Source organism: Plasmodium vivax, chromosome 11, assembly GCF_000002415.2.
Source record: "Plasmodium vivax chromosome 11, whole genome shotgun sequence".
Classification (NCBI taxonomy): domain Eukaryota; phylum Apicomplexa; class Aconoidasida; order Haemosporida; family Plasmodiidae; genus Plasmodium; species Plasmodium vivax.
The window spans coordinates 376,102-397,417 of record NC_009916.1 but is presented as its reverse complement, the minus strand read 5'-3'; the positions used below and the strand labels follow the sequence as shown (position 1 = coordinate 397,417).

General features: G+C 47.1%; 4 protein-coding genes across 4 annotated transcripts; 3 read left to right on the top strand and 1 right to left on the bottom strand.

The window, feature by feature from the left end:
- Window positions 1–892: 892 nt before the first annotated feature.
- PVX_115015 (transport protein Sec24, putative) lies at window positions 893–4,091 on the top strand (the record flags this gene model as incomplete). The annotated part of the gene is made up of 4 exons (XM_001616344.1): window positions 893–3,354; window positions 3,536–3,621; window positions 3,745–3,865; window positions 4,010–4,091. 4 exons carry the CDS (start codon window positions 893–895, stop codon window positions 4,089–4,091), a joined length of 2,751 nt encoding a protein of 916 aa, XP_001616394.1.
- Window positions 4,092–6,364: 2,273 nt separating this feature from the next.
- Window positions 6,365–13,532, top strand: PVX_115020 (hypothetical protein, conserved; the record flags this gene model as incomplete). Its single annotated transcript, XM_001616345.1, has 6 exons — window positions 6,365–11,599; window positions 11,725–11,778; window positions 11,912–12,001; window positions 12,175–12,273; window positions 12,610–12,713; window positions 12,929–13,532. 6 exons carry the CDS (start codon window positions 6,365–6,367, stop codon window positions 13,530–13,532), a joined length of 6,186 nt encoding a protein of 2,061 aa, XP_001616395.1.
- An 828-nt stretch (window positions 13,533–14,360) lies between these two features.
- On the top strand, window positions 14,361–16,533 carry PVX_115025 (hypothetical protein, conserved). Its single transcript, XM_001616346.1, has 10 exons — window positions 14,361–14,539; window positions 14,691–14,754; window positions 14,876–14,941; window positions 15,076–15,117; window positions 15,209–15,247; window positions 15,437–15,481; window positions 15,613–15,697; window positions 15,837–15,942; window positions 16,162–16,279; window positions 16,416–16,533. The coding sequence occupies exons 1-10, from the start codon at window positions 14,378–14,380 to the stop codon at window positions 16,436–16,438; spliced, it is 750 nt and encodes a 249-aa protein (XP_001616396.1). The 5' UTR covers window positions 14,361–14,377; the 3' UTR covers window positions 16,439–16,533.
- Window positions 16,534–16,675: 142 nt separating this feature from the next.
- On the bottom strand, window positions 16,676–17,764 carry PVX_115030 (actin depolymerizing factor, putative). Its single transcript, XM_001616347.1, has 2 exons — window positions 17,206–17,764; window positions 16,676–16,976 (listed from the first exon to the last, which is right to left on the bottom strand). The coding sequence occupies exons 1-2, from the start codon at window positions 17,420–17,422 to the stop codon at window positions 16,762–16,764; spliced, it is 432 nt and encodes a 143-aa protein (XP_001616397.1). The 5' UTR covers window positions 17,423–17,764; the 3' UTR covers window positions 16,676–16,761.
- Between the last annotated feature and the right edge of the window lie 3,552 nt (window positions 17,765–21,316).

Below are 21,316 nucleotides of genomic sequence, written 5' to 3'. Positions count from 1 at the left end.
GGGAGTGTGGTGGCGCTACGTCTGGCAAGTGCGCAGCTTCGCCTTTTTCGCCTGCGCCAAGCGCGCACGTGTTTAAGCGCATACGCATATTCGCAATATGCCATGCATGTAATCGGCACGGGCGTATTGCAATTGGCCCATGGCGCTAAGGTACGCAGTGCTGATTTTTTTTTTTTTTTTTTTTGCATATTCGTAAAAATTAAATGCGCATATTTATATATCATACATTAAGCAGAGCGCGCGAAAACGCTTTGATGAAGGCGAGAAAGGAATTGCCATAAGGGAAGAGAAAAAAAAAAAAAAAAAAAAGGAAAAGCAGGAAAAACAAGAAAAACAGGAAAAACAGGAAAAGCAGCATATACATAAAACACTACAGCACAATAACCACCGCACCAGTTAGGGGAAAAAGCAATTACCTAACTAAGCACAAATCCCCACACGCAGGTGGGCACTTGCGAAGGCATAACGGCCTCGGAAAAGAGAGAGAAGAACACATATTTGCAAAGTGTACCACCGCGCGGGGCGTACAACTGGGGAGAATGCACTCCATTTGTGCTGGTTATTGCAACTACGCAGCGAACCAAGTGCACATGCCATTTTGACTCTCGCGCTGGTTGGAAGCATACACGTGCAAGCGCCGACCCTGGTGGGCCTTCCCCGTTTGCACCTGCCCCCATTTTGCGCATGAAGACGCGTGCTCCGTGTGACTTTCCCTCGTCCGCGCGAAAGTTGTAAGGCATACCGAATTGTGAGGCGAACGGAGTTGTGAGGCATACCGAATTGTGAGGCGAACGGAGTTGTGAGGCATACCGAATTGTAAGTCACACAGAATTGCAAAGGACGCGAATTACTTCCCCTTTCCCCCCCTTTTGCACCACCGTTTGAAGATAAAATGCAGCCGTATGACTATAACCGAGGGGGAAACAACTACAACAGCAACAGCAACAACAACAGTGGCGGTGGCAATGCAGGGAATTACGGCAACAACCCGGGCAACGTAAACAAGCCCATGAATAGCCCCTTCTTTTACAACAATAACAGCGGTGGAAATGCAGACATGGCAAACAGCGGTGGTGGAAACATGAAGGGGAACGAAGGGGCCTACCCCCCAAATTACTACCACCCACCGCAAGCCATGCAACCAGGAATGTACGGAATGAATAAGGGCAATATGGGCGGTCCACCTCTAAGTGATAATATGTACGGAGATGGAAGCAACCCTAATGCGTATTTAAATAATCAGGCCCAGTACAGGGGGGTGGCAAGTCAGTTCGTGCCGGTAATGAACAATAACAACGCGTTAAAGCCAGGAGGGAATGTACTAGGGTATGACAGCACAGGAGGTGGCCATGTAAATAGCGTCCAACCGATAATCAACGATTCGTACCAGGAATTTTTACAATTTAATGCCTTTTCCCATTTTGTTAAAAGCTCGGTAAGTTACATGCCAGCCAATACGACTCTAAAGCAGAAGGCGTATGTACCGTTAGGGTTTATAATACAACCATTAGCCCCCATTCCAGATGGGTACCCAGAGTTAGCGTCTGTCAATTTTGGAAACTCCACAGTTGTAAGATGTAAAAAATGCAGGACGTATATTAACCCCTTTGTGAGATTCGAAGCAGGAGGGAAGAAGTGGAACTGCAACATGTGTTACCATGTGAATGACACTCCTCAGTTTTATTTTACTCCTCTGGATGAGAAAGGAAAAAGGAAGGACCTTTTCCAGAGGCCAGAATTATGCACAGGCAGTGTGGAATTCATAGCGCCAAGTGATTACATGATAAGACCTCCCCAGCCCCCCGTTTATTTGTTCCTCATCGATGTGACGGTGACGGCGGTTAACTCGGGTCTACTCGATGTGGTGTGCAGCACAATTAAGAAGTTGCTCCCGAAGAATAGCCCCGCAAGCGGCAATGACGGTAGCGGTGGCGATGTGAGTGGCAAAAAACCGTTCGACTCGAGAACGCTAATAGGAATCATGACGTTCGATTCTACGGTGCACTTTTACAACCTGAACTCTAATTTGAAGCAAACGCAAATGATGGTGGTGCCAGACATACAGGACATCTTCATCCCCTTGCCGGAGGACATTCTGGTAAATGTGCATGAGTGTCAAAATGTGATTGACGTTTTGTTAGACAATTTACCAACCATGTGGAGGAACAACAAGATGACCGATTGTTGTGCAGGCAATGCGTTAAAAGCAGCCATTATGGTGTTAAAAAAAGTGGGGGGGAAACTTGTATTTTTCCTCTCCTCTCCACCGAATATTGGCGATTTGACAGTTAGTGTTAATAGGGAGACAAAGGAGAAGAGCAGCAGCTACAAAAATATTTACAGTTCAGGTAGTTCCAACAATAACGTGGTGGATTCGAAGGTAAAAGAAATAGAGATGTTAACTCCGTTTAATAATTTGTACACAGAATTGGCTCAAAGCATTACGCAGTATCAGATAGCCGTTGATTTATTTGCCTGCCCTTTGTATAACCTAGATTTAGCAACCATCTACCCGTTAGTAAAGAACTCAGGAGGGTCCCTTTATTACTACCCCCAGTTTAACGTACACCAGTATAGCGACAAGCTGAGGGAGGAGCTCCTATTCGCCTTGACCACAGAAACTGCATGGGAATCAGTCATGCGTATAAGGATAAGCAGAGGATGGAAAATCACCAACTGGTATGGGAACTTCCAATTTAGGGGAGTAGATTTATTAGCCCTACCCAATTGTCACTCCAGTCAAAATTTTAGCATCATTGTAGATTTGGAAGAAAACGTCGTACAGGATTCGGTGGTCTATGTGCAGTCTGCTTTGCTATATACAAATTCGAATGGGGAAAGGAGAATAAGGCTACATACGTATGCCTTGCCTGTTACGCAGAATATCAAGACTATTACAGATTCGATTAACCCGCAGGTGGTTGTGTCTTTACTTTCCCATCAAGCTATTGACATTTGCAAGAAAGGCAAAATTGCAGATGGAAGGAACTTAATTCAGACCCTTTGCTCACAGGTGCTATCCTCTCAGTTGCTCCTTTCCGAAACGGCTAGGTTGCTGTCCATCTACATTTTAGGCATGCTCAAGTCGGTTGCATTTCGCGACAGTGGGGATGTGCCGCCCGATCTGCGAATCTATCACTGGTCCAGGGTGCAGAACATCCCGGTCGAGTCCGTGGAGGCCTACTTCTACCCCCGGATGTTCTGTTTGCACAATTTGGAGAAGCACCACGGGAGTTACGACGAGAATAACGCCATGATGTTTCCAGACACCATGAGTTTGACGTGCGAGAATATGACGCAGGACGGCTGCTACATCGTTGAGGACGGGGAGAACATCATCATGTGGATTGGCCGGTAAGTTGCGCGGTTGCCGTTGGTTGAGCGGGCTCCGTCAGTGGGTTGTAGCGCCAACAGTGTGCCTATTTTTTTGCTCCCCTACTGTGTGTACCCCCGATCAATACCGCCATTTTTTGCTCCCTCACTGTGTGTATTTTATAACGCCTCTTTTTGCGCACGCGCTGCCCCCCCCCCGCAGAAGCATCAACCCGCAGTGGGTCTACGCAGTCTTCGGAGTGCAGTCCCTGGAGCAGTTAAACTCGGAATACGCGGAGAACCATTTAGGTAATTTGGGAGGCCTCACATTTGGCACGCCCACGGGGATGAGGCGCGCCGGCACAATTTGTTGCGGCTATTTTGTCATTTTTCCAATTTGCTTAATTGTTGCCACCGCCCCCCTGCCTGCAGGCACCAGCGGAAACCCCAGCGGCATGCAAATCCTGAACATAATTAACGCCCTGAGGAAGATACGAACTCCTTCCTACATGAGGCTGTTAGTTGTCAAGCAAGGAGACCCCCTGGAGTATAAGTAAGCACGAGGGAGCGATGCGCTTGCGCGTAGATTGCATCCACATGTGTGTGGTGTAACTGGCCGTTTTGCATGTCTGCATTAGCGCCGGGGGATGCTGCCTCATCACATTTTTGTTTTTTTTTTGCTTCCCCCCCTGTGCAGATTCTTCGCGTGCCTAATTGAGGACCGGTCCCAACACATGATGATGTCTTTAAAAGAATTTTTAGCAAAAATTTGTAAGTAGCTCGAAAGAGGCAGCGCGTTCGGATGAAAAATTATGAGCACACGGTGTGGGGGTGCATATGGGAGTAGATGTTCCAATGCATGTTGGAATATACGTTGCGATACGTGGGGGTCCACTTTTCGCACCCCCCGCTAGTTATAACCCCCTTTTGCGAAAGTGACCGCATCGTTTGCTGTGCGTTTGCATGGGTGGAGCGCTGTGAATTTTTTTTCTTTTTCCACACTCGAAGCATGCAGTTCTCTTTGCTTAGCGTGCAAGGAGAGTGTGGCTCCGGGAGTTTTCGTCATACCTATTGTTTTCTACTCCCATCCGTGTGTGCTCCTTTTTTGTGGCCCCACCCCGTATAGCACATTCATTTTATTTTTTTCCTTTTTCCTTTTCCTCCCTTTTGCAGGCCCGAAATACCCGCAGTTTGTTCCGTCTTTGAATAATCCCCACGCAGCAACCCTGGGTCGTTAATTTTTTTTTTTGCGCATTTCTCCCGTTTTCCCCCCTTTCCCCCCCCTTCCACCTGTGTGTCCCTTTTTTTTACCCCTTTGGAGAATTTATTTTAAATATGATTGTAGAGGTTGTATGATATATATGTATATGTAGCGTTTAATGCAGCCCCTGGCCTTTCCCCTTGCACACGCATTAAGCGTGGTTTTACCGGTGGTTACAGCACGCCGCCACCCCGCCCCTTATGTGGAAGATGAGCACATGGGAATGATGTGCACACTGTATGCACGTACGTATGTGTATGCGCACCTTTGCGCGCGTGCCGAAACGCGTGCAGAAATGCGTGCAATCTGTATGTGTAGAACGAGTTGAAGAGAGTTGTATATGCCAGTTGTTTTTTTCCCTTCGAGCATATATATAGGAGATTTCTTTTCTCACTTTAATTCGTCCTAGCAATGCAAGCATATTAGTTCCATGTTGCTCATTTTAAAAAGTTTTTTTTTTTTTTTTTATATGCACACTTTTACGCGTGTTTTACATGCGCTTTTGTACGATATAATTTATGCTTCATTAACTTTACGCCATTTTGCGTTTTTTTTACTTTCCTTTTTTTTAACTTTGGAACGGTGTAATTTAAGAAAACATAGTTGAAGATCCCACCGGCGCGGTTGCTTTTGAGGTTTCGCCAGTGAGCAAGTGGGGGAGAGCGGCTGCCTTGTTGGAAGTTTCCCCCCATGTGCAACGTTGAAACCGCCTGTGGGCAACTTTTAAGACAAAAAAAAGGGGACGCAGAAGAGGCTCCCTTCTTACGTCGCGTAAATACTTCTCTCCTGTTGATCGTCTCAATCCGTTTTTTTTTTTTTTGTAGGGGGAAAAAAGCGTGACAACATGAGATGGCCACGCAACTGTGACTTTACTGCCATTTGGCTGCCACTTTTTGGCAGTTGCAATTGTCAGGCATTCCTCTGAATAATTTCACAACGCAGGAAGCTTTCGTGGGGGGGTATGCGCGTGTGTTTGTGCGTGCTATCTACAAACACCTGGCGTAATCAACCTTATGCGCATTTGGAATGCCATCGGGTGAGGTGAAGCGCGTGTGCCATTTTTCACTTTCAGGAGGGAATGCAAAAAAAAAAAAGGTCACCAAAATGGATACTTCTTCATTCAGTTCGCCATGGTACTTTTATTTTTTTAATTTTTCTTTACTGCCGCTTTTTTTTTTTTTTTTCCCCATTTTATATTTTGCTTCATGCGTATAAAAAATTTCCCCCATGCGTGGATGATTTTTTTTTTTTTTTCCTTTTCTTCAATTCGTTTAAAGTAAAAAATCGCCAACCTTTTTGCGTGATGTGAAAAATAACGAATTGTCAGAACGGTGAATGTTACGTTAATGGAGTGAATTCCTCCTTATGAGGAAAAATTGCAATCATTTTTTTCCCCCCATTAATGAGAAGAAAGGGATGCTATAAGAGAAGAGGCATTTTCCCCATCGGAGTGAAGTCCACGCGTTGGTAATTGCAAGTCGGGGGAAGTAACCAACGCGCAAACGGCAAATCTGTAGCGCGTTGGTTTGTGCTGCGATTTGCGATGCGGCTTACGAAAGGGGATATGCAGACACATCGCACAATGGTGTGTCGATGAAAATTCCATTTGTGGCAAAAAAAAAAAAAAAAAAATGAGGACATCTCCCAGAGTAGCGGCCGCTATTTAAATTAACAGTCATATGTAATAGCTCTCCAAAATTGTGGGGCAAACCGCATAGCGAGAGAGCGAGAGAGGCCTCCCGTGGAGCTCCACCAACCTCGCATTTCGGCATCAACAAGTAGAAGCAAAAGATGAAGTCGAACAGCCAATACCCACCCAAGAATAGCGGCAGCTACCGAAACAACACACCAGATAATGACAAAGGTGTAAGTAATGAAAATGCCCCCAGCTACCCGCTAAGCAGCAACAGTGGGAACATGTTCTCCAGGGGCATGCAGGACAGGAGTTACAGCCCATCGAATGGAGCACCGATGAGTCAAAGCAACAGAGGGGGAACTACCAACAATGTTATGAAAAATATGTCTAAATCTTCCCCCATTAATTATCCTTTAAATAACCACATGTTATACAACCAACATGGTATGCTCTATGGTAACAACGGCTTGAGCAAAAATGGGTATGGAAGTGCGAACGGCCAGCCAGCGATGCATAATGTCAAGATGGCAACAGCTATGCGGAAGGCAGGTGATAATTTAGCCTACGATGTAAATGACCCCCAGAACAAACCCTTTCATGCCATGAATTATGGCAATTATCCCGGTAACGTCAAAGGACGGGTTGATGAAAACGTGGGGAACTTTCCCCCAATCCCTTATCGAAATGTTATACAAAATAATAATGAGGCGGTTTTAAAAAATGGACTCATGGCACCCGACTTGAGCAGTAATGCTAATGGGGGCACCACCCACAGCATTAGCAATGTGAATAACATAAATAGAATCAACACGGCGGATTTTATTTCTCGAGTGAATGCGCCTGGCCAGTTGAATAGCGTAATGGGGAGGAACATTGGCGGGATAAGCGCTACTCCTTCTAGCAACGGTAAGGCGTTTCCAAATATGAACTCCATGCATGGCAGTATGAACATGTACCATGTGAAGAATGTTGTAGCTGGTGAGATGGGCAGCGGGGTGCCCGATGTAATGATGATGAGCGGGAATAAACTAAACGAAGGCACCCATGGAAATGTAAATAAAGGCGTACGCCATGTGAGCAGTAATTTGAATATGAACCTGGCCCCGTTCGGAGGCGCCCACGGTTATCCTGCGATGGGCGGTAGCAACGGTGGTAGGAACAATATGCATTTTGTGAGCGGCATGGCCCCCATGGGCCATCTGAACGGCGCCAATTACAACGTGAGCAATTTAAAAAGTTCCATGGGGAATCTCAACCGAGTTAGCGCAAGTGGCAGCAAAAATGTGAGCGGCTACCCGGGGGTGTTGAGCAACGGCCACAAGACGGATGACGTGGAAATTATGCAAGCCAGTGGGAACAGCCCCAGCAGCGCAATAACCATTGATTCCTCCAAAACGAAGAGCTACAGAAAGAGCAATGGCAAAGTTAACCCAAACGAGCTAAATGAAGCAAAGGGTAAAGGCAGCAGCAGTGTTGTTAGTAACACAGCGGCCATGAGTAACCACCATAGAAGTGACGTGCTGGCCACTCCATCCCAGATGGACCAGCAGGGGTTCCTCGTAGAAAATGGGAAAAGCAATCCCAACCAGGACCCGTACAGTGTACACGGCTCGGATAACAATTTTGACGGCAACGCAAATGCAGGGGGAGCGGCTCAGGGCACACACAATGTGGGTGTGAGCGTGAGCATGAGCGTGAGCGGCGGCATGAGCGGTGGTATGAATGGCGGCGCCAATGAGCAGAATGTGAACCTCCTAAACGGTAGGAGCTTCTTGCAAAGCGCAGGAAACATCCCAGGAGTGCAAGACAAGAATGGTTCTTCCCCCCAGTATGACGCCAACAACGTCCAGGGAGATAAAGCAGAAAGTGGGAAAACTAACAACGTCGTAGGTGACCCAAAAGAGGAGGCGAATTCCCTGATGAATAACAACTGTGTTTCATCGGAGAAAACGAAAAAGAGAAAGAGAAAGGAGAAAGGCAAGGAGCAGGGGATGGAACAGGACACCCCCCCCAAGGGCACCAAAAGGAAGAGCAAAAGTGCGCAAAATGGGCAGACCACGCAGAATAGCTCTGAACAGACGATGATAACGAACAGTGATGGGAATTCCTTGCAGGACCCGGCGAGTAGCCACCTAGATAACCCCGTAGCCAATTTGGGGAACGGCGCAGAAACGATTAACGACCCGTTGAATAACAAAGTGTCGAAGAGAAAGCTAAAAGTGAATAGTGCGGAGAAGGCAAAAGGTGACGAAAAAAAAAAAAAAAAAAAAATGATGGAATTGGCAAATGTAGGAAGTAGTTACCCATCGGGGCAACCAAACAGCGAGGTGGGCCAAACGAGTGAATATCTTACGCAGGATCGAAACGGGTTCTACATCAGTTCGAGTGGGGCCCATGGAAATATGAACAATGGTGTGATGGGCACACATGGAAGTGCTAACTATTTGAATAACCCCGTTAGCAGGTCCCCTCGGAGTGACTACTACAGCAGTTTTAATCAAGACAGATTGGCGGAAGCTCCTAACGGAAGTGGCAATTGGGGTGAAAGGGAAAATATAAAAACGATGAACGGTAGCCACGTGAACGGTAGCCATGTAAACGGTAGCCACGTAGACGGTGCAGTTAACCCTAACATTGTGAAAGGGGGTAGGTACAACCCCAACGTGTCAACTGGGAACACCAGAATGAACGATTTTGTGAATGAGCAGTTAAGAGAAAATAACAATGCGCAGATGCTACGTGATGCGCACTTGAGTAATGGTGGCCAGGGAATTGCACACAGTTACGTGGGGGTCGGAGCGAACAAACAGATGGGTGAAAATTTAACCCACATGGAGGTGCAAAGGGGGAACAACGAAATGTATAAGAAGGAGCAGCTTCCACAGACGGGGCAGCTTCCTCAGGACCAAATGAAAGTGGAACCCAAATTTGTCTGGCTATTTTTAAACAAAGAATTTAGCGAAAATAAAAATAAATATGCTGCCTTCTTGCCCCTCTTTAATAGTTACTACCCCAGCAAGCTGAACGAGTTGGTTTGCAAGTTAGAGGAGTACTCGCTGCTGAGCTATGCGCACGTCATGAGTGGCGCGCACGCGCTGCAGAGGAAGTACCTGGGCGGCTTAAGCCTCACCGGGGTGCCAACTGGGGAATATGCCACGAATGCACCAAACGCGGCGAATACCGCAAATACCGCTAACGCGGCAGCTTGCGCGAGCAGTGGGTACAGAGACGGCAACAGGGACGGTCACATCGATAATAAGCTGCTCAACAACATAAATAGCAATTTTAATGAACTGATCAAAAACTTCAGCATTGAAAGTGGGCCCGCTCCGAAGGCCCCTCTTGGAGAGGCGGAGAACGCGGGGAAGGGGAGGAGGCGCAGGAAGAGTGGCAGCAGCGCTGGGAAGGCGAAGAAGGAGAGCGGCACCAAGGAGAAGCGCGCGAAGAAGGGGACGCCCACGGAGAATGGCACAGGTGCGCAAATTGACAGTAGTGTCAACGCGGAGAGCAGCGCCAACGTGGAGAGCAGCCTCAACGTGGAGAGCAGCGGCAGCATAGAAAGCAGCGCCAACGCGGAGGACAGCATCAACCTAGAAAGCATTCCCCACGTGGGGAGCAGCGTAAACTGTGAAAGTAGTCTCAACCAGGATGACAGCCTCAACTGCGAAAACGACAGCGGTAAGGTAGCCAATAATGCGCCGATCGGAGGAACTACGAAGAAGCCGAGGAAGCCAAGAACAAGCAAAAAAAACGCCGCCGCCAATGGTGGTACCACCCAACTGTTAATAAACGAACAAGGACAAATGGTACCTGCAGGGGGTGTGCAAGGGGGGAAAGCAGCGAACAGCTATTTTTTCAACACAAATGGGTCTCTCTTGAGTGAAAACGGAAGTGATGCTGTGAACCTCATTCTGAAGAGCAACATAGGAAATACAGGGACGAGCCGAATAAGCAGCAATAACGAATGCGGCTTTGTTTATAAAGAAAAGGAAATTTCAATTGGGAAAGGAATGCCCAGCTTATGTGACACCTTGAGTTACCAAGGGAACTCTCAAAAGGATGAAAATGAGCCGCACAAACTTGGTGGCACGTTAAACGATATGAACGGTTCAGGTAAAAATGGCAAAGTGAAAAAGTATAGGAAAAAAAAAGATAATAACAATATGGCGTTAGCGGATAGAGGAGACATACCAACATCTGCAATGGACGGCACCTACATGGAAAATGAGAAGAAAAGGAAAAAAAAGAAGAATGATCTGTTGAGCATCAATGAGGATAGCATAAGTGCCCCAAATGGGCTTAGCACCTTTTCGCAGAACGGCCACATGAGCATGCTGAGCGACCTCTCCGTTGAGGTGAAAGGAAACGAAAACTCGACTGAACAGACGTATCCAAATGGTGTAGAAGCTTCGTGTGCAGGCGATAATGAGGACCTTTCGGCGACTTATCTGCTAAATTGCATCGTCGAAGATTACAATAAGGAGATGAGCAAGAGGAAGAAAAAGGGCATCGGTAGGCAGCCCGGTGAGTCCAAGAAAAAGGCCACAACGAAGGAGGTGGTGAAGAGGGAGAAGGCGGAACGTAGGGGGAAAAACAGGACGAAGAAGATGCACGATGAGGGGGAAGAAAAAGAAAAAGAAGTTGAAGATGAAGATGAAGAGGAAAAAGAACAAGTGGAAGGGCAGATGGAGAGGTACCAAAATGGGGAAATGTACCCCCTCGAACGTGCAGGTGGTGCCTATGCGGACAACCCGTACGGCATCGAGAATTCCAGTCTTCCCACGAGGAGAAGCAAACAGTTGAAGAAGCTTTTCCTTCAGCAAGGCAATCTGCTCTACCCGCTTATGAAGGGCTCCCCCGTTGCCAACCATAGCTTCAGTAAAAATAGGGGACTAAATGTGGGCAGTGCGATCAGTGCGACCAACGCGATCAGTGCCATTAAAAAGAAGTACAAACGGTTCAGCTTCTGCGTGAATAAGGTCTTCAGAAAAAATAACATGAACGACGTAATCGCCCTGAACGAAAATTTAAATAACAACAGAGAGCTTCTGCTCCTTTTCAAAAAGAGAGATGTACGTAACCTAAAAAGGCTAAATTTCTCCTTCTTTATGACCAAACTGGAGCTACAAAAAATAGACCTCATTATTATGAAGAGGATATACATCTGCGCACAGAATATGAAGAACCGTTTGGGATTTACCTGCGTTATAAATAACGTGGAAAAAATTGTAGACCTGTTGAAGAAAGCCTTTAGAGATCGCCTGCAGCTGATGTGGCCCCTGATCGAATTTTCCAGCAAGTATAGGCTGGACCAGTACTTCCATCTGTTGACAAAGAACAGGAACAGCTCGCAGTCCAGGTTTAAGGACACCCGGTTGTTCGTGCACCAGGTGGGTTTTCCCCCCCGTAGGCGGCATTTTACATAGATCTGTAAACCTGTGCGTATTGTATTCGGGTGCCCACCTTTTTTATGCGACCAATAAATGATTTTTTTTCCGCTTCCCCTCTGGTGCAGAACATAGCCCCCTTGATCGCCTACTTCAACCAGAGGACCATTGACGATAAAATTGTAAGTGCGTGGGAGGGTCGGGAGATGTGTGGCGGAGTTTGCGATGTGTAGAGATGGCCTGCCATGTCATTTGTTTGTACTTATTTTTTTTTATTTATTTATTTATTTATTTTTTTATTTTTCCCCCGCGAAGGTGGAACACCTGAAGAGCCAAATGAAGCCGAAGAAGAGGAGGAGGAAGAACAAGAACAAGGACCCCTTCTCGGAGGACAAATCTTTAGACGTAATTTTTGGACTCACCATCACAGCAGTTTATCGTTTCGTATATCTGCAGGGGAGGGGCGCAGAGGAGAGCTTCCCCCCGTCTGATATAGCCGCATGTGTGTACCGAGTGACCATTTCATTGCCCCATCAATGGCACTAAGAAACCTCGCGCCCTCCTTTCCCCCATTTTAGTTCCTCAAAACGATGAACACCGTCACGTCCAACAATTTCACGACGGAGAATCTGCTCGACTTTGAGACGGCGCGCACCAAGGCCAGCGAGTTTGCCTTCGTAAGTCGACGAGCGCCCACGCGCCGGTGTATGGCGGCGAATTAGACAGAGTGGTAACCGAGTGGGTCAAATTTGTGCCCCCCCTTCTGCCGTATGCACCATGGGGAGTGGCCACCCTCTTGGAAGGCGCTCGAGGGGACTGCCCACACAGCGAGCACACACACATATGAACGAACGTGTACGTGTGGTGATGTTGCCCGGTTGACCCCACCTTTACGAATGCCACCTTTTGCATACCCCCTTTTTGCATACCCCCTTTTTGCGTACCCCCTTTTTGCGTACCCCCTTTTTGCGTACCCCCTTTTTGCGTACCCCCTTTTCGCCCCCACCTCTCAGGTCGGCTATAACCAGAAGAGGCTCCTCACGCAGATCACCCCCTACGACTACAAGAACATTCTCAATTCTGAGTTCTGCAACAAGCTGTTCACCATAAAATGGAGGTAAGGGGGGAGGCATGCGTTTCTGTCATTTGTGTAGGGCGCCTTCTCTGCCGCTCTTCCAACGGGAGTTCTTTATTCGCTGTGTATGTTTATGCCCCCCGTTAGAAGTGGCCTCCACGTGTATATACTGCACGTGAGATGCCGCTTACGTGGAAATGCCCCTACACCCACATGCTATCTTCTTTCCCTTTTTTTTTTTTTTTTTTTTCCTCAAGGGAACAACAAGCACTGTTTATCAACCACCTGCATTTCGACATGGTCCCCGATAATGAAGAGACGAGGAGGCACTTCGAAAAGGTGTACATGAGGTACATGGGCTACAGTGAAGAGAAGTTAGCCGTCAAGATGGAAAATAAAGAAACGGAAGGAAAACCCAAGTCTAAGAATGACCCTGTGGAGGGGGCTAAGAGTGAGGGCAAGCCGAAGGTCTCAAGGAAAAGAAAGACGAACAAAAGTAATGAGGCTGCTGAGAAGGAACCCAAAGTTGCTAAACCGAGGAGGAAATATGAACGGGTGAAACCTAGGAAGAGTAAAAACCAGAGTGGGAATGCAGAGGCCGACCAGGGGGTGCAGGGTGGGGAAGCGGCGCAGAATGGGGGAGCAGCTCATAACGTGGAAGGCGCGATTGACGCCAGTGCCCCCAGTGACCCCGCGGCCAAGGAAAGCGCACCCAAGAGAAAGGCACGAAAACCGAGAGAACAAAAAACGAAAAGTAAAAGCAAAAATGCTCAAAATAATGACCTGACCGTTTTTAAGGGAAACCCCAATGCGGTCATTCAGGCATCTCTAGACTTCATGAATCCCAACATGTTTACCTAAAATGGGTGGAGGTCCAGGGGGAGCAGAACAAATTGTTTCCCGTGCATGATGGAGAATTTTTTTTTTTTTTTTTTTGAGGAAAACTGCAATATGATGTATTGCAGCGTCAGCACGGCTTAACGGGACGTGTTAGTTGGACATTCATTTTGATTAACCGTTGATTTGCTTTTTACAACCGTTCGGTGCAAGGGAAACGTCTGTGCGTGCCCTTTAAGAACGCCAGTGTGAGTTGGCGCGCACCTTTTGGAGAATTCGAAGTGGGCGCAAAGGCATGTCCATTTGTGTCTTCATAGGTACCAATGCGTCCACCGTTTAAACTAACCCAATTTGGTTATGTGGTCTTTTTTTTTTTTTTTTTTTTTGGGCAAACATGGCTGTATATTTCACGTCATTAAGCGCACTTTTCAACCTCATGTTGGTAGGCGAATGTGGCAGCCTTGTTGCAGTATAGCCCCGTAAAATAACTCCAACAAGGAAAGGCATTCATTTGGGGGTTAAATGGGGAACCTCCTTCCTGCGAACGTTGCTCACGCAAATGTATGTACACGTGGGGTATCTTCAGATGAGTGTACTGCGTTGCAGACGCGAGTCTTTCTTTTTTTTTTTTTTTTTTGCAAAATACTTTTGCTCGTGGCCGATTGTCCCCTTGGTATATTTCCCATTTTGGCAAAATTGAATGTCTCCCGTATTGATTAAGTTCCTCTCACCGGATTCGCTTCAGTTGATAAGGAGCATCAAAATTTTGCGTTATTGTGCCTACTTCCAATTTTGTTCTCCTATTTTGCTATTTTGCTATTTTCCTGTTTTTTTTAAATTCCTTTTCTGTCCAACCCGCGAAGGACACGATGATGCTGAATTACTTGTTCTACAGCTCCGCCCCCAAGTATGAAAACAAAATTGAAAAGAAAAAAAAAGATGACATGAGCTCTCTGCAAAGTTGCATTGAAAATGCCTCGATTACGCTCATCCTAGTTGGGTCCATAGTGGTGGCCATAAGTCTTTTGATGGTAAGGGGGGCCTAAAGTGGGTGGGTAACCTCCAAATGGGCCACCTCCAAAAATGCCTCCCCACGAACCGCCTCCAAAAGGGCCGCTGTCCAAGGGGGAATTGCCCCGATATGCTCGGCGGCCCCGCTTCACCCCTTACCCCTTCCCGCAGAGCACATTCTTCGCGGACAGTTTAAGGAGCTCAAGTGTGTACAAATTATTTTGCCTCACATCTGGTTCGTTTCTGTTCTGTGCAGTTTGAGAGGGGGCGGGTATTCAGCGTGCCACCCATGTCAACACGTACACATGCTTGGCCATTTAGCACAGTTTCACCATTGCCGCCTCAACGGATCGCAGGACTGTGGCTCGTTATTATAATAGCGCAAGTGTTAACCTTTTTATTTTCCTCAACCATTTTTCAAAGTAATTTGATTCTGTGGGGGTACCACTGGGATGTGCGTGTCTTTGGAGTTGCCAACTTGGGAGGAAGCTCCCTCGTCATTATTTGGCATTTATTTATTTTATTTATTTATTTTTATTTTTTTTTTTTTTTGTAGATTCCACGCATTTGTTCTTAAATGACCAAAAAGGGAGTGCAGGTGGACCAATTTGTGCGTTTCAACTGCTTTCAGCTTTGACACCGCATGGCAAGAGGAACAAGTTTGTGTGTTTTTTTTTTTTTTTTTTTAGCGCATAAGTGGAATCCCCTCAGCACTGGCCTATTTTTAAGTAACAGACAGGGACGCCATCACAGCGTTTCCGTGCCAGTCTGTGCTACTGGGCGAGTCTATGTGGGAACCCCACGTCTTGGTCTACACGCCCACATGTGCACCACACGTATGTATATTTATTTTTATCATTTCATCGTTGGTGTGTTTCCCTCGCGAAATGAAACTCCTGCCCGTTCCCCACCTGCAGCGAACGTCGTAACCTTCAGCTGTGTGTCCCTCTTGTCCTTTTGCGGTTAAGCTGTGCAGACAAATGAGCGTATGTTTGCGACAGAGAGGAGGATGCACGTGCAAACCTACCTCTACACATTCGCATAGGGACAAGCATGCACGTTCATAATGCGAAACTGCTTCTCACATGTGTAGGAATATTCTCTTACGTAGTCAGTACGTTTAGTGGGACTAATGGGCGCATGTTGGCCACCACCATTTTTAGTTTTTCCCTGAATTTGTACGTGAGGAGGGGGCAGTAGCACCAGCTGGAAAATCTGTCCAACCGGTTGCCCCTGAGAAAGATGCCTCTCCTCACAAAGTTGCCTCTCCTGAGAAATCTACCCCTCATGACGATTTCGCGCCCCATTTTTTCGCAGAGTGTTCCTGGCCTTCCAGTTCCTCTACATTCTGCTCCGGATCCACAAAATTAAGGGCATAAAGTTTAGCAAATATTTGCCTTTTTTTTTGCCCGGCTTTTCTTGCGTAATGAAGAGGGGAAGCTGCTTGCGGGCCGCCACGGCTAGGCGCATGCGGGCTTCTCCACTTATGCAAGTGCCCCTTTAACGCGCACAGATTTATCGTTACGCACTTTCGTGCTTATCCGAATGGACACCCGGAAAAGGCCCCCCCTGGGTGGTAGTTTTACCTACCCATTTCTCCACCGCTGTGCCCGTGCACCACCACCTCTCGCCAACTTTGCAGATGCTCGAATCCATCGCAATGAATGTGAAGCATAAAATGAGACAGAGTCTGCTGGATAAGAAGTCTAAAAGGGGAACGCACAAAAAAAAACTTGAGGACCACGTGATGCACCAAGATGGTAGCTTCGCTTTCGGCAGCAGAGCAAAGCGCGCGCGGTCTCGCTAAAAGGTGTAGCGGTTATACGCTATACGTTATATGTTCTACGTTATACTTTTTTTTCTTTTTTTTTTTTTTTATTTTTTCACTTTGCGCAGAAAATATATTCTTGATTAACTAAAATGGGGAGGAGACAGACGGCGCCGCATACGATCCAACGTGTGTGGATCTACTCCCCCACAGGTATGCTATCACGAGGATCCGTTTCGTGACAACTGAGGGGGAAGCACGTGCAAAGTGGGCGACGCGCCAGAACGCACCAGAACGCTGAACATAGCGGTGATCACCACCATCGTTATTACAAATTACTCTTGTGGATAAGTTAAACTTTTTTTTTTTTTTAAAGACAAATGAATCTTACACAATGGTACGTGGGAATCCCTCGGCGTGGCAGCACTAATCATTTTGTATTAATCCGTGGGGGGATAACCCCGATGAGTCCATTCAGGTGTTTAGAATGATCGCCCGCAACTCCTCCTCGAACTCCTCTATGTCGCATGTGATTTCTAGGCTTTTGAAAATGCCGTTGATTTTTTGAACAAGCGATTCTTTGGATGCTGCGTAGAGCATTTTCTCCTTCGCCTTGGCAGAATCGGGGGACCAAAAGATGAAGTAAATTCTGTTCCGCAATACGCCCTCGGGGGTGTGGATGGGCATGTCTGCGAGGGGGAAAGGAGGGCATAAAAGGAGGGAAATAAAAAGGGCATAAAATGGGCATAAAATGGGCTATAAACTGGGCCATCAAATGGGGCATAAACGGAGGGACCTAAAAAGCCCTAACCGGGGGGGTAACGCCACCAGATGGTTGCCCCAATTAGCAGTGCAGTAAGCCTCTCGCGGGTGTGTGCGCTTGGGGGAGCTTCCATCTGGCCACTTGCGCAGACTCACCCGCGATGATGTATCTACATTCCGTCGCCTTCAAATTATTTCTGATGTCCATTATGATGTCCTCGAAGGACTTCAAATCTGAATCCTGCTGCAGCACATCTACAATGATTTCTTCGCAATTTTCGATCCGAAAAAGTATGTACTTGTGCAGGTGCTTCACTTTCAGCTTGTTAAATTCGTAGATGCATTCGTCTGACACCTTGACCCCCGAGACCATTTTTCCTCTCCTTGGGTTGCTCGTTCCTTTCCGCTGTTCCCTCTTCAGGATTTGTGCCGTCTTCGCTACCTGCTTTGCGCGTGCAGGTGTAGAGGCAGTTGTGATGTGCCTGTTCGACCGCTTTGGTGTTCCTCTCCAGGTTTAACACGTGATTGTGTAATCTGAACCCTCCTTCGAAGGAGCAAACGCAGCAATGTGAGTCACCAAGTGGGGGATGCGAGGCAGAAATGTAGACAGTTTTTTTTCCTTTTTTTCACACGTAAAGGTAATGCACTGCAATTTGCGAGTAACTAACTCGTTAAGTGTTTTTTTTCCCTCCTCTTTCGAACGTTTGTGATGGTACTCTTGCGTACAAGGACTCTCGCGGAGTTTTTACTGGCGAGGCGTATGCACATATATGTGCATATATATATGTATATATATGCATGTGTATTTTTTTTCTTTTGCCAAAAAGACGTTTTTGCACACACGCGGGGGGGAAATGGGACACGTGAACGGAAATTAAAAAAAAAAAAGGAAAAAAAAGAAAAAAAAAAAAAAAGATAAACGTGTATTTGTGGACACATTCTTGGTACATGCCTAGATAAGTGCCCACTTTAAGCGACATGAGGGTACACAAAATGGTGGTATGCCAAAATGGGAAGATGTGGAAGACTGGGAGAGTCCCCCCGGAATGGCCAATCATTGGGATGCTCTCGCCAAAATGCTCACACGCTCACACGCCCACATTATCACAGGGTGAAGTCTATGCACAGCTCATTATTTAGCTGGCAGCCTTCCTGCAACTTCATTTTCTCCTCGAACTTTTCGGAAAAATTGCCTAAAAGGGGAAGGGGTGTATTTTCCCTCGCTATTACGATGCGTGTGGATTTAAAAGGGCTCTCCTTTTTTATTTACAAAATTTGGGGGGAGAGGGGATAAATTCCCTCCATTAAAACTATGCACATGTGAACATGTGCACAATTTCCCAGATGAGTCAAAACTGGAGGAGCCACATCATGTAATCATCATAAGAGGCGGCATACACACGGTGAGTCACACACAGAAGGCACTTTCCAGTGAGCGTCCACATGGTTGACACATGCGCTGGTAACTTACTGGGCCAGATATGAGAGCATGTCGTGTTTACAGGGATGACGCCCATTATCTGTGTGGTCACCAGGGAAGGGGAAGCATGTAACTTGTTGTGAGCATAAACATGAGTGGAAGTGAGTGCCCCAATTGACTCTTCCGTAGGGGGAGACAGGGCGGCAATTTCTTTCAAATGCTCACCTTCCAGCATTCTCCTATTAGCTCGGAGCAGAAATAGCCGGCGTCATCTGCGGCGGTGGGGGCAGGGGGGGAAAAATGCATAAACAGGAGCATAGGTGTAGGCAAAAACATAACCCCATCGAAATGTACTAAACGCGCGGTCTGAATGGTTGGACCACTTCGCAGAGGCAGCAAAAAAAGATGTTTGGGCCCCGCCGCTATACGCACCCGTTTTGGGGGCCAGGAAATTAATTATCTTGAGGTTGTATTTTTTCCCTATGGTGTTTTTTAGAAAGTGCAGCAACTTTTGGAGATTTTGTTCGGAGTTGTCCCAGGTCAGCCGTCTCAGGGCGATTCTACAAAAGGGGAAAGCAGCGATGGGTGTGTGTCTGTGTGTTTCTGTTTCTGTTTGTGCGTGTGTGCTTGTGCGTGTATGCTTCTGCCTGCCTGTGGGTGCATCCTTTTAGTGCCCACTTGCATGTAGAGGCAAGGTAAATGTGCGCGTCCTATGCTTCTCCCTTTTGGAAATGATCACTTTGCGCACATTCGTTGAGAGTGGCTAAACCAACCTGGTGTAGGCCTCGTTCCACCGGTTCTTTCGAAAAAGCTCCCACGGCGTTAGGATGATTCCCTGGGAAGGATGCGCAGGTTGAACGAAGGCACAAGTGCATCATGTTGTGCCTAAATTGTGGTGGTACAATGGGTAACTCCTCACTCTCGTGCAGTTCCCCAGGCAGATCTACACAACACACGTGAATGTCCTTACCATGTTGGATAAAGCCTCCAAAAGAAAAATGCCTTTTTTGTCGTTCCTGAGAATCATGCCGATGTGGTCGTACTCGCCCCTCGTTATGATCCTCTGCAGCTTCGCGGAAGCCACGTTGGACCTGTTCGTTCGGAAAGAAGAGGAGGAAGAAGGGAGGAATAAGGAAGGATGAAAGAAAGAAAGGCACACCACGTGAGTCGACAGTTTAATTAAAATTTTGCGCAAAATGGGGGGAATAAAACCGTAGAAGGCGATCAGCTGTGCTCTTCGCTTCTCAGCTTCGTTGCTTCCCTGCTTCTTCCCCCCCAGCTGGTCACCTGAACAAGACAATGTCGCCCGTGTCCGCAATCGACTCGAATACGTCAACCGATATTCGGTCAATTTTCCAAAAGTTACTCTCCGAAAAAATAAATTTCGGTTGACTAATCATTTTCTTGCTCGTCATGGAGCTGTTTAGCAAGTTGTACCACTCGCATATTTCCGCGTCTTCACCCTGCGGGGAAAATGGCGTCACCGGTTTGGCAGATGAAAAGGGGTGCATATACATGTACGTCTCAGCAGAGTGGAGTCCCTTCTTTTACTCGTTAGCCATTCCTCTTTTTTGTATGCAAGATTACCCTTAAATAAAACCTGAGGCCTGTGTTCCTGGGGGTCAGAATTAGGAGCGACTCCTTTTTGCTGTCGTTCTTGTACGTCCTCGATTCGATGCAGTCTGTGAGCGGAAAAAAAAAAACGGGGGGTGGGTTGCAAAATAGGTTAGCTGCATGCGCAGACGTACATTCATTTCATGCGCGCGTGAGAGCGAGCGAGTGAGCGGCTATTATAACACATTGCGAGTGTGACATTATCTTTTCAGGAGGCCCCTCCCGCGCATGCGCGCCTTCTCTAGCGTTACACAGAAAGCAGTCTTCGCCACTTCGCTTCCGCTTTATCCCCTGTTCGTACTGCACAGTTGGGGGGGAAAAATAAAATGAACATGAAAGTGATTAGGGAAGCATGTGTGCGGAGGTTTTCCCCATTTGTGGTGACGCGGTGAAGCCATATTGCCCCTTTTGTGAGTAACTTCTGGACGATCTCCCCTGCATGCAGTCTTTCCCTTATCCATTTCTTCACATTTCAAGCCCTTAAGGAACAACGTGAGGGAAGCGCGCAAACGTTCAGGAGCACACACGGAAGAAATACTTCTCGTTTACGTTAATGTCCATGTGGATCAGCTCCAGATCGAGGACGCCCGACGGCCTCAAGCTTTCTTTGCTTTTGAAGTAGTATAACTTTTTGTTTTTCAGAAGGAACCATCTTTTGGAGTAGCCGCACCAGGAATTCGAGCACCTCTTTTCTAGGTAGCCCTCTTTGTGGTACTGCGGGGGGGAAGTGGGCCATCAGAGGTGAGTGGTTAGAGGTGAGCGGTTAGAGGTGAGCGGTTAGAGGTGAGCGGTTAGAGGTGAGCGGTTAGAGGTGAGCGGTTAGACTGGGCGGTTACAGTGGGTGGCCAATTATTTGCAACGTACGCAAGTAGGCACACCCATGGGTATGCCCATCGGTACGTTCGAGCGCCCGCTCCCATTACCGGCGAGAAATTGTGGCAGGTCGAGCAGAAGACAAAGTCGTCGGAAAAGTCAAGATATTCCTGCACGGGGAGGCGAATTTTTAATTTTATGTTAAACTCGGAAAAGTCATAACAGAGAGGAAAAAAAAAAAAAAAAAAAATTCCATGAATAATTAAGGAACACGCACAACAGAATCACCTGCTTATTTTCATCATTTTGCATGACGTGGTTGCATCCATCTTTCGCCGCTGTTTCCATGAATTGGTCAATGTGACAAGTGGTGAGCGGAAGTGCGAAGAGGGGGGGGAGTATAATTCATGCGAAATCGGC

Coding starts and splice junctions, on each gene's coding strand:
- PVX_115025 (XM_001616346.1), top strand. CDS start 14,378: ATGATGCTGAATTACTTGTTCTACAGCTCCGCCCCCAAGTATGAAAAC. Junction 15,482..15,612: donor GTCCCTCTTGTCCTTTTGCG/GTTAAGCTGTGC, acceptor TCACATGTGTAG/GAATATTCTCTTACGTAGTC. Junction 16,280..16,415: donor CCACGTGATGCACCAAGATG/GTAGCTTCGCTT, acceptor CACTTTGCGCAG/AAAATATATTCTTGATTAAC.
- PVX_115030 (XM_001616347.1), bottom strand. CDS start 17,422: ATGGTCTCGGGGGTCAAGGTGTCAGACGAATGCATCTACGAATTTAAC. Junction 16,977..17,205: donor ATGTAGATACATCATCGCGG/GTGAGTCTGCGC, acceptor TCCCCCTCGCAG/ACATGCCCATCCACACCCCC.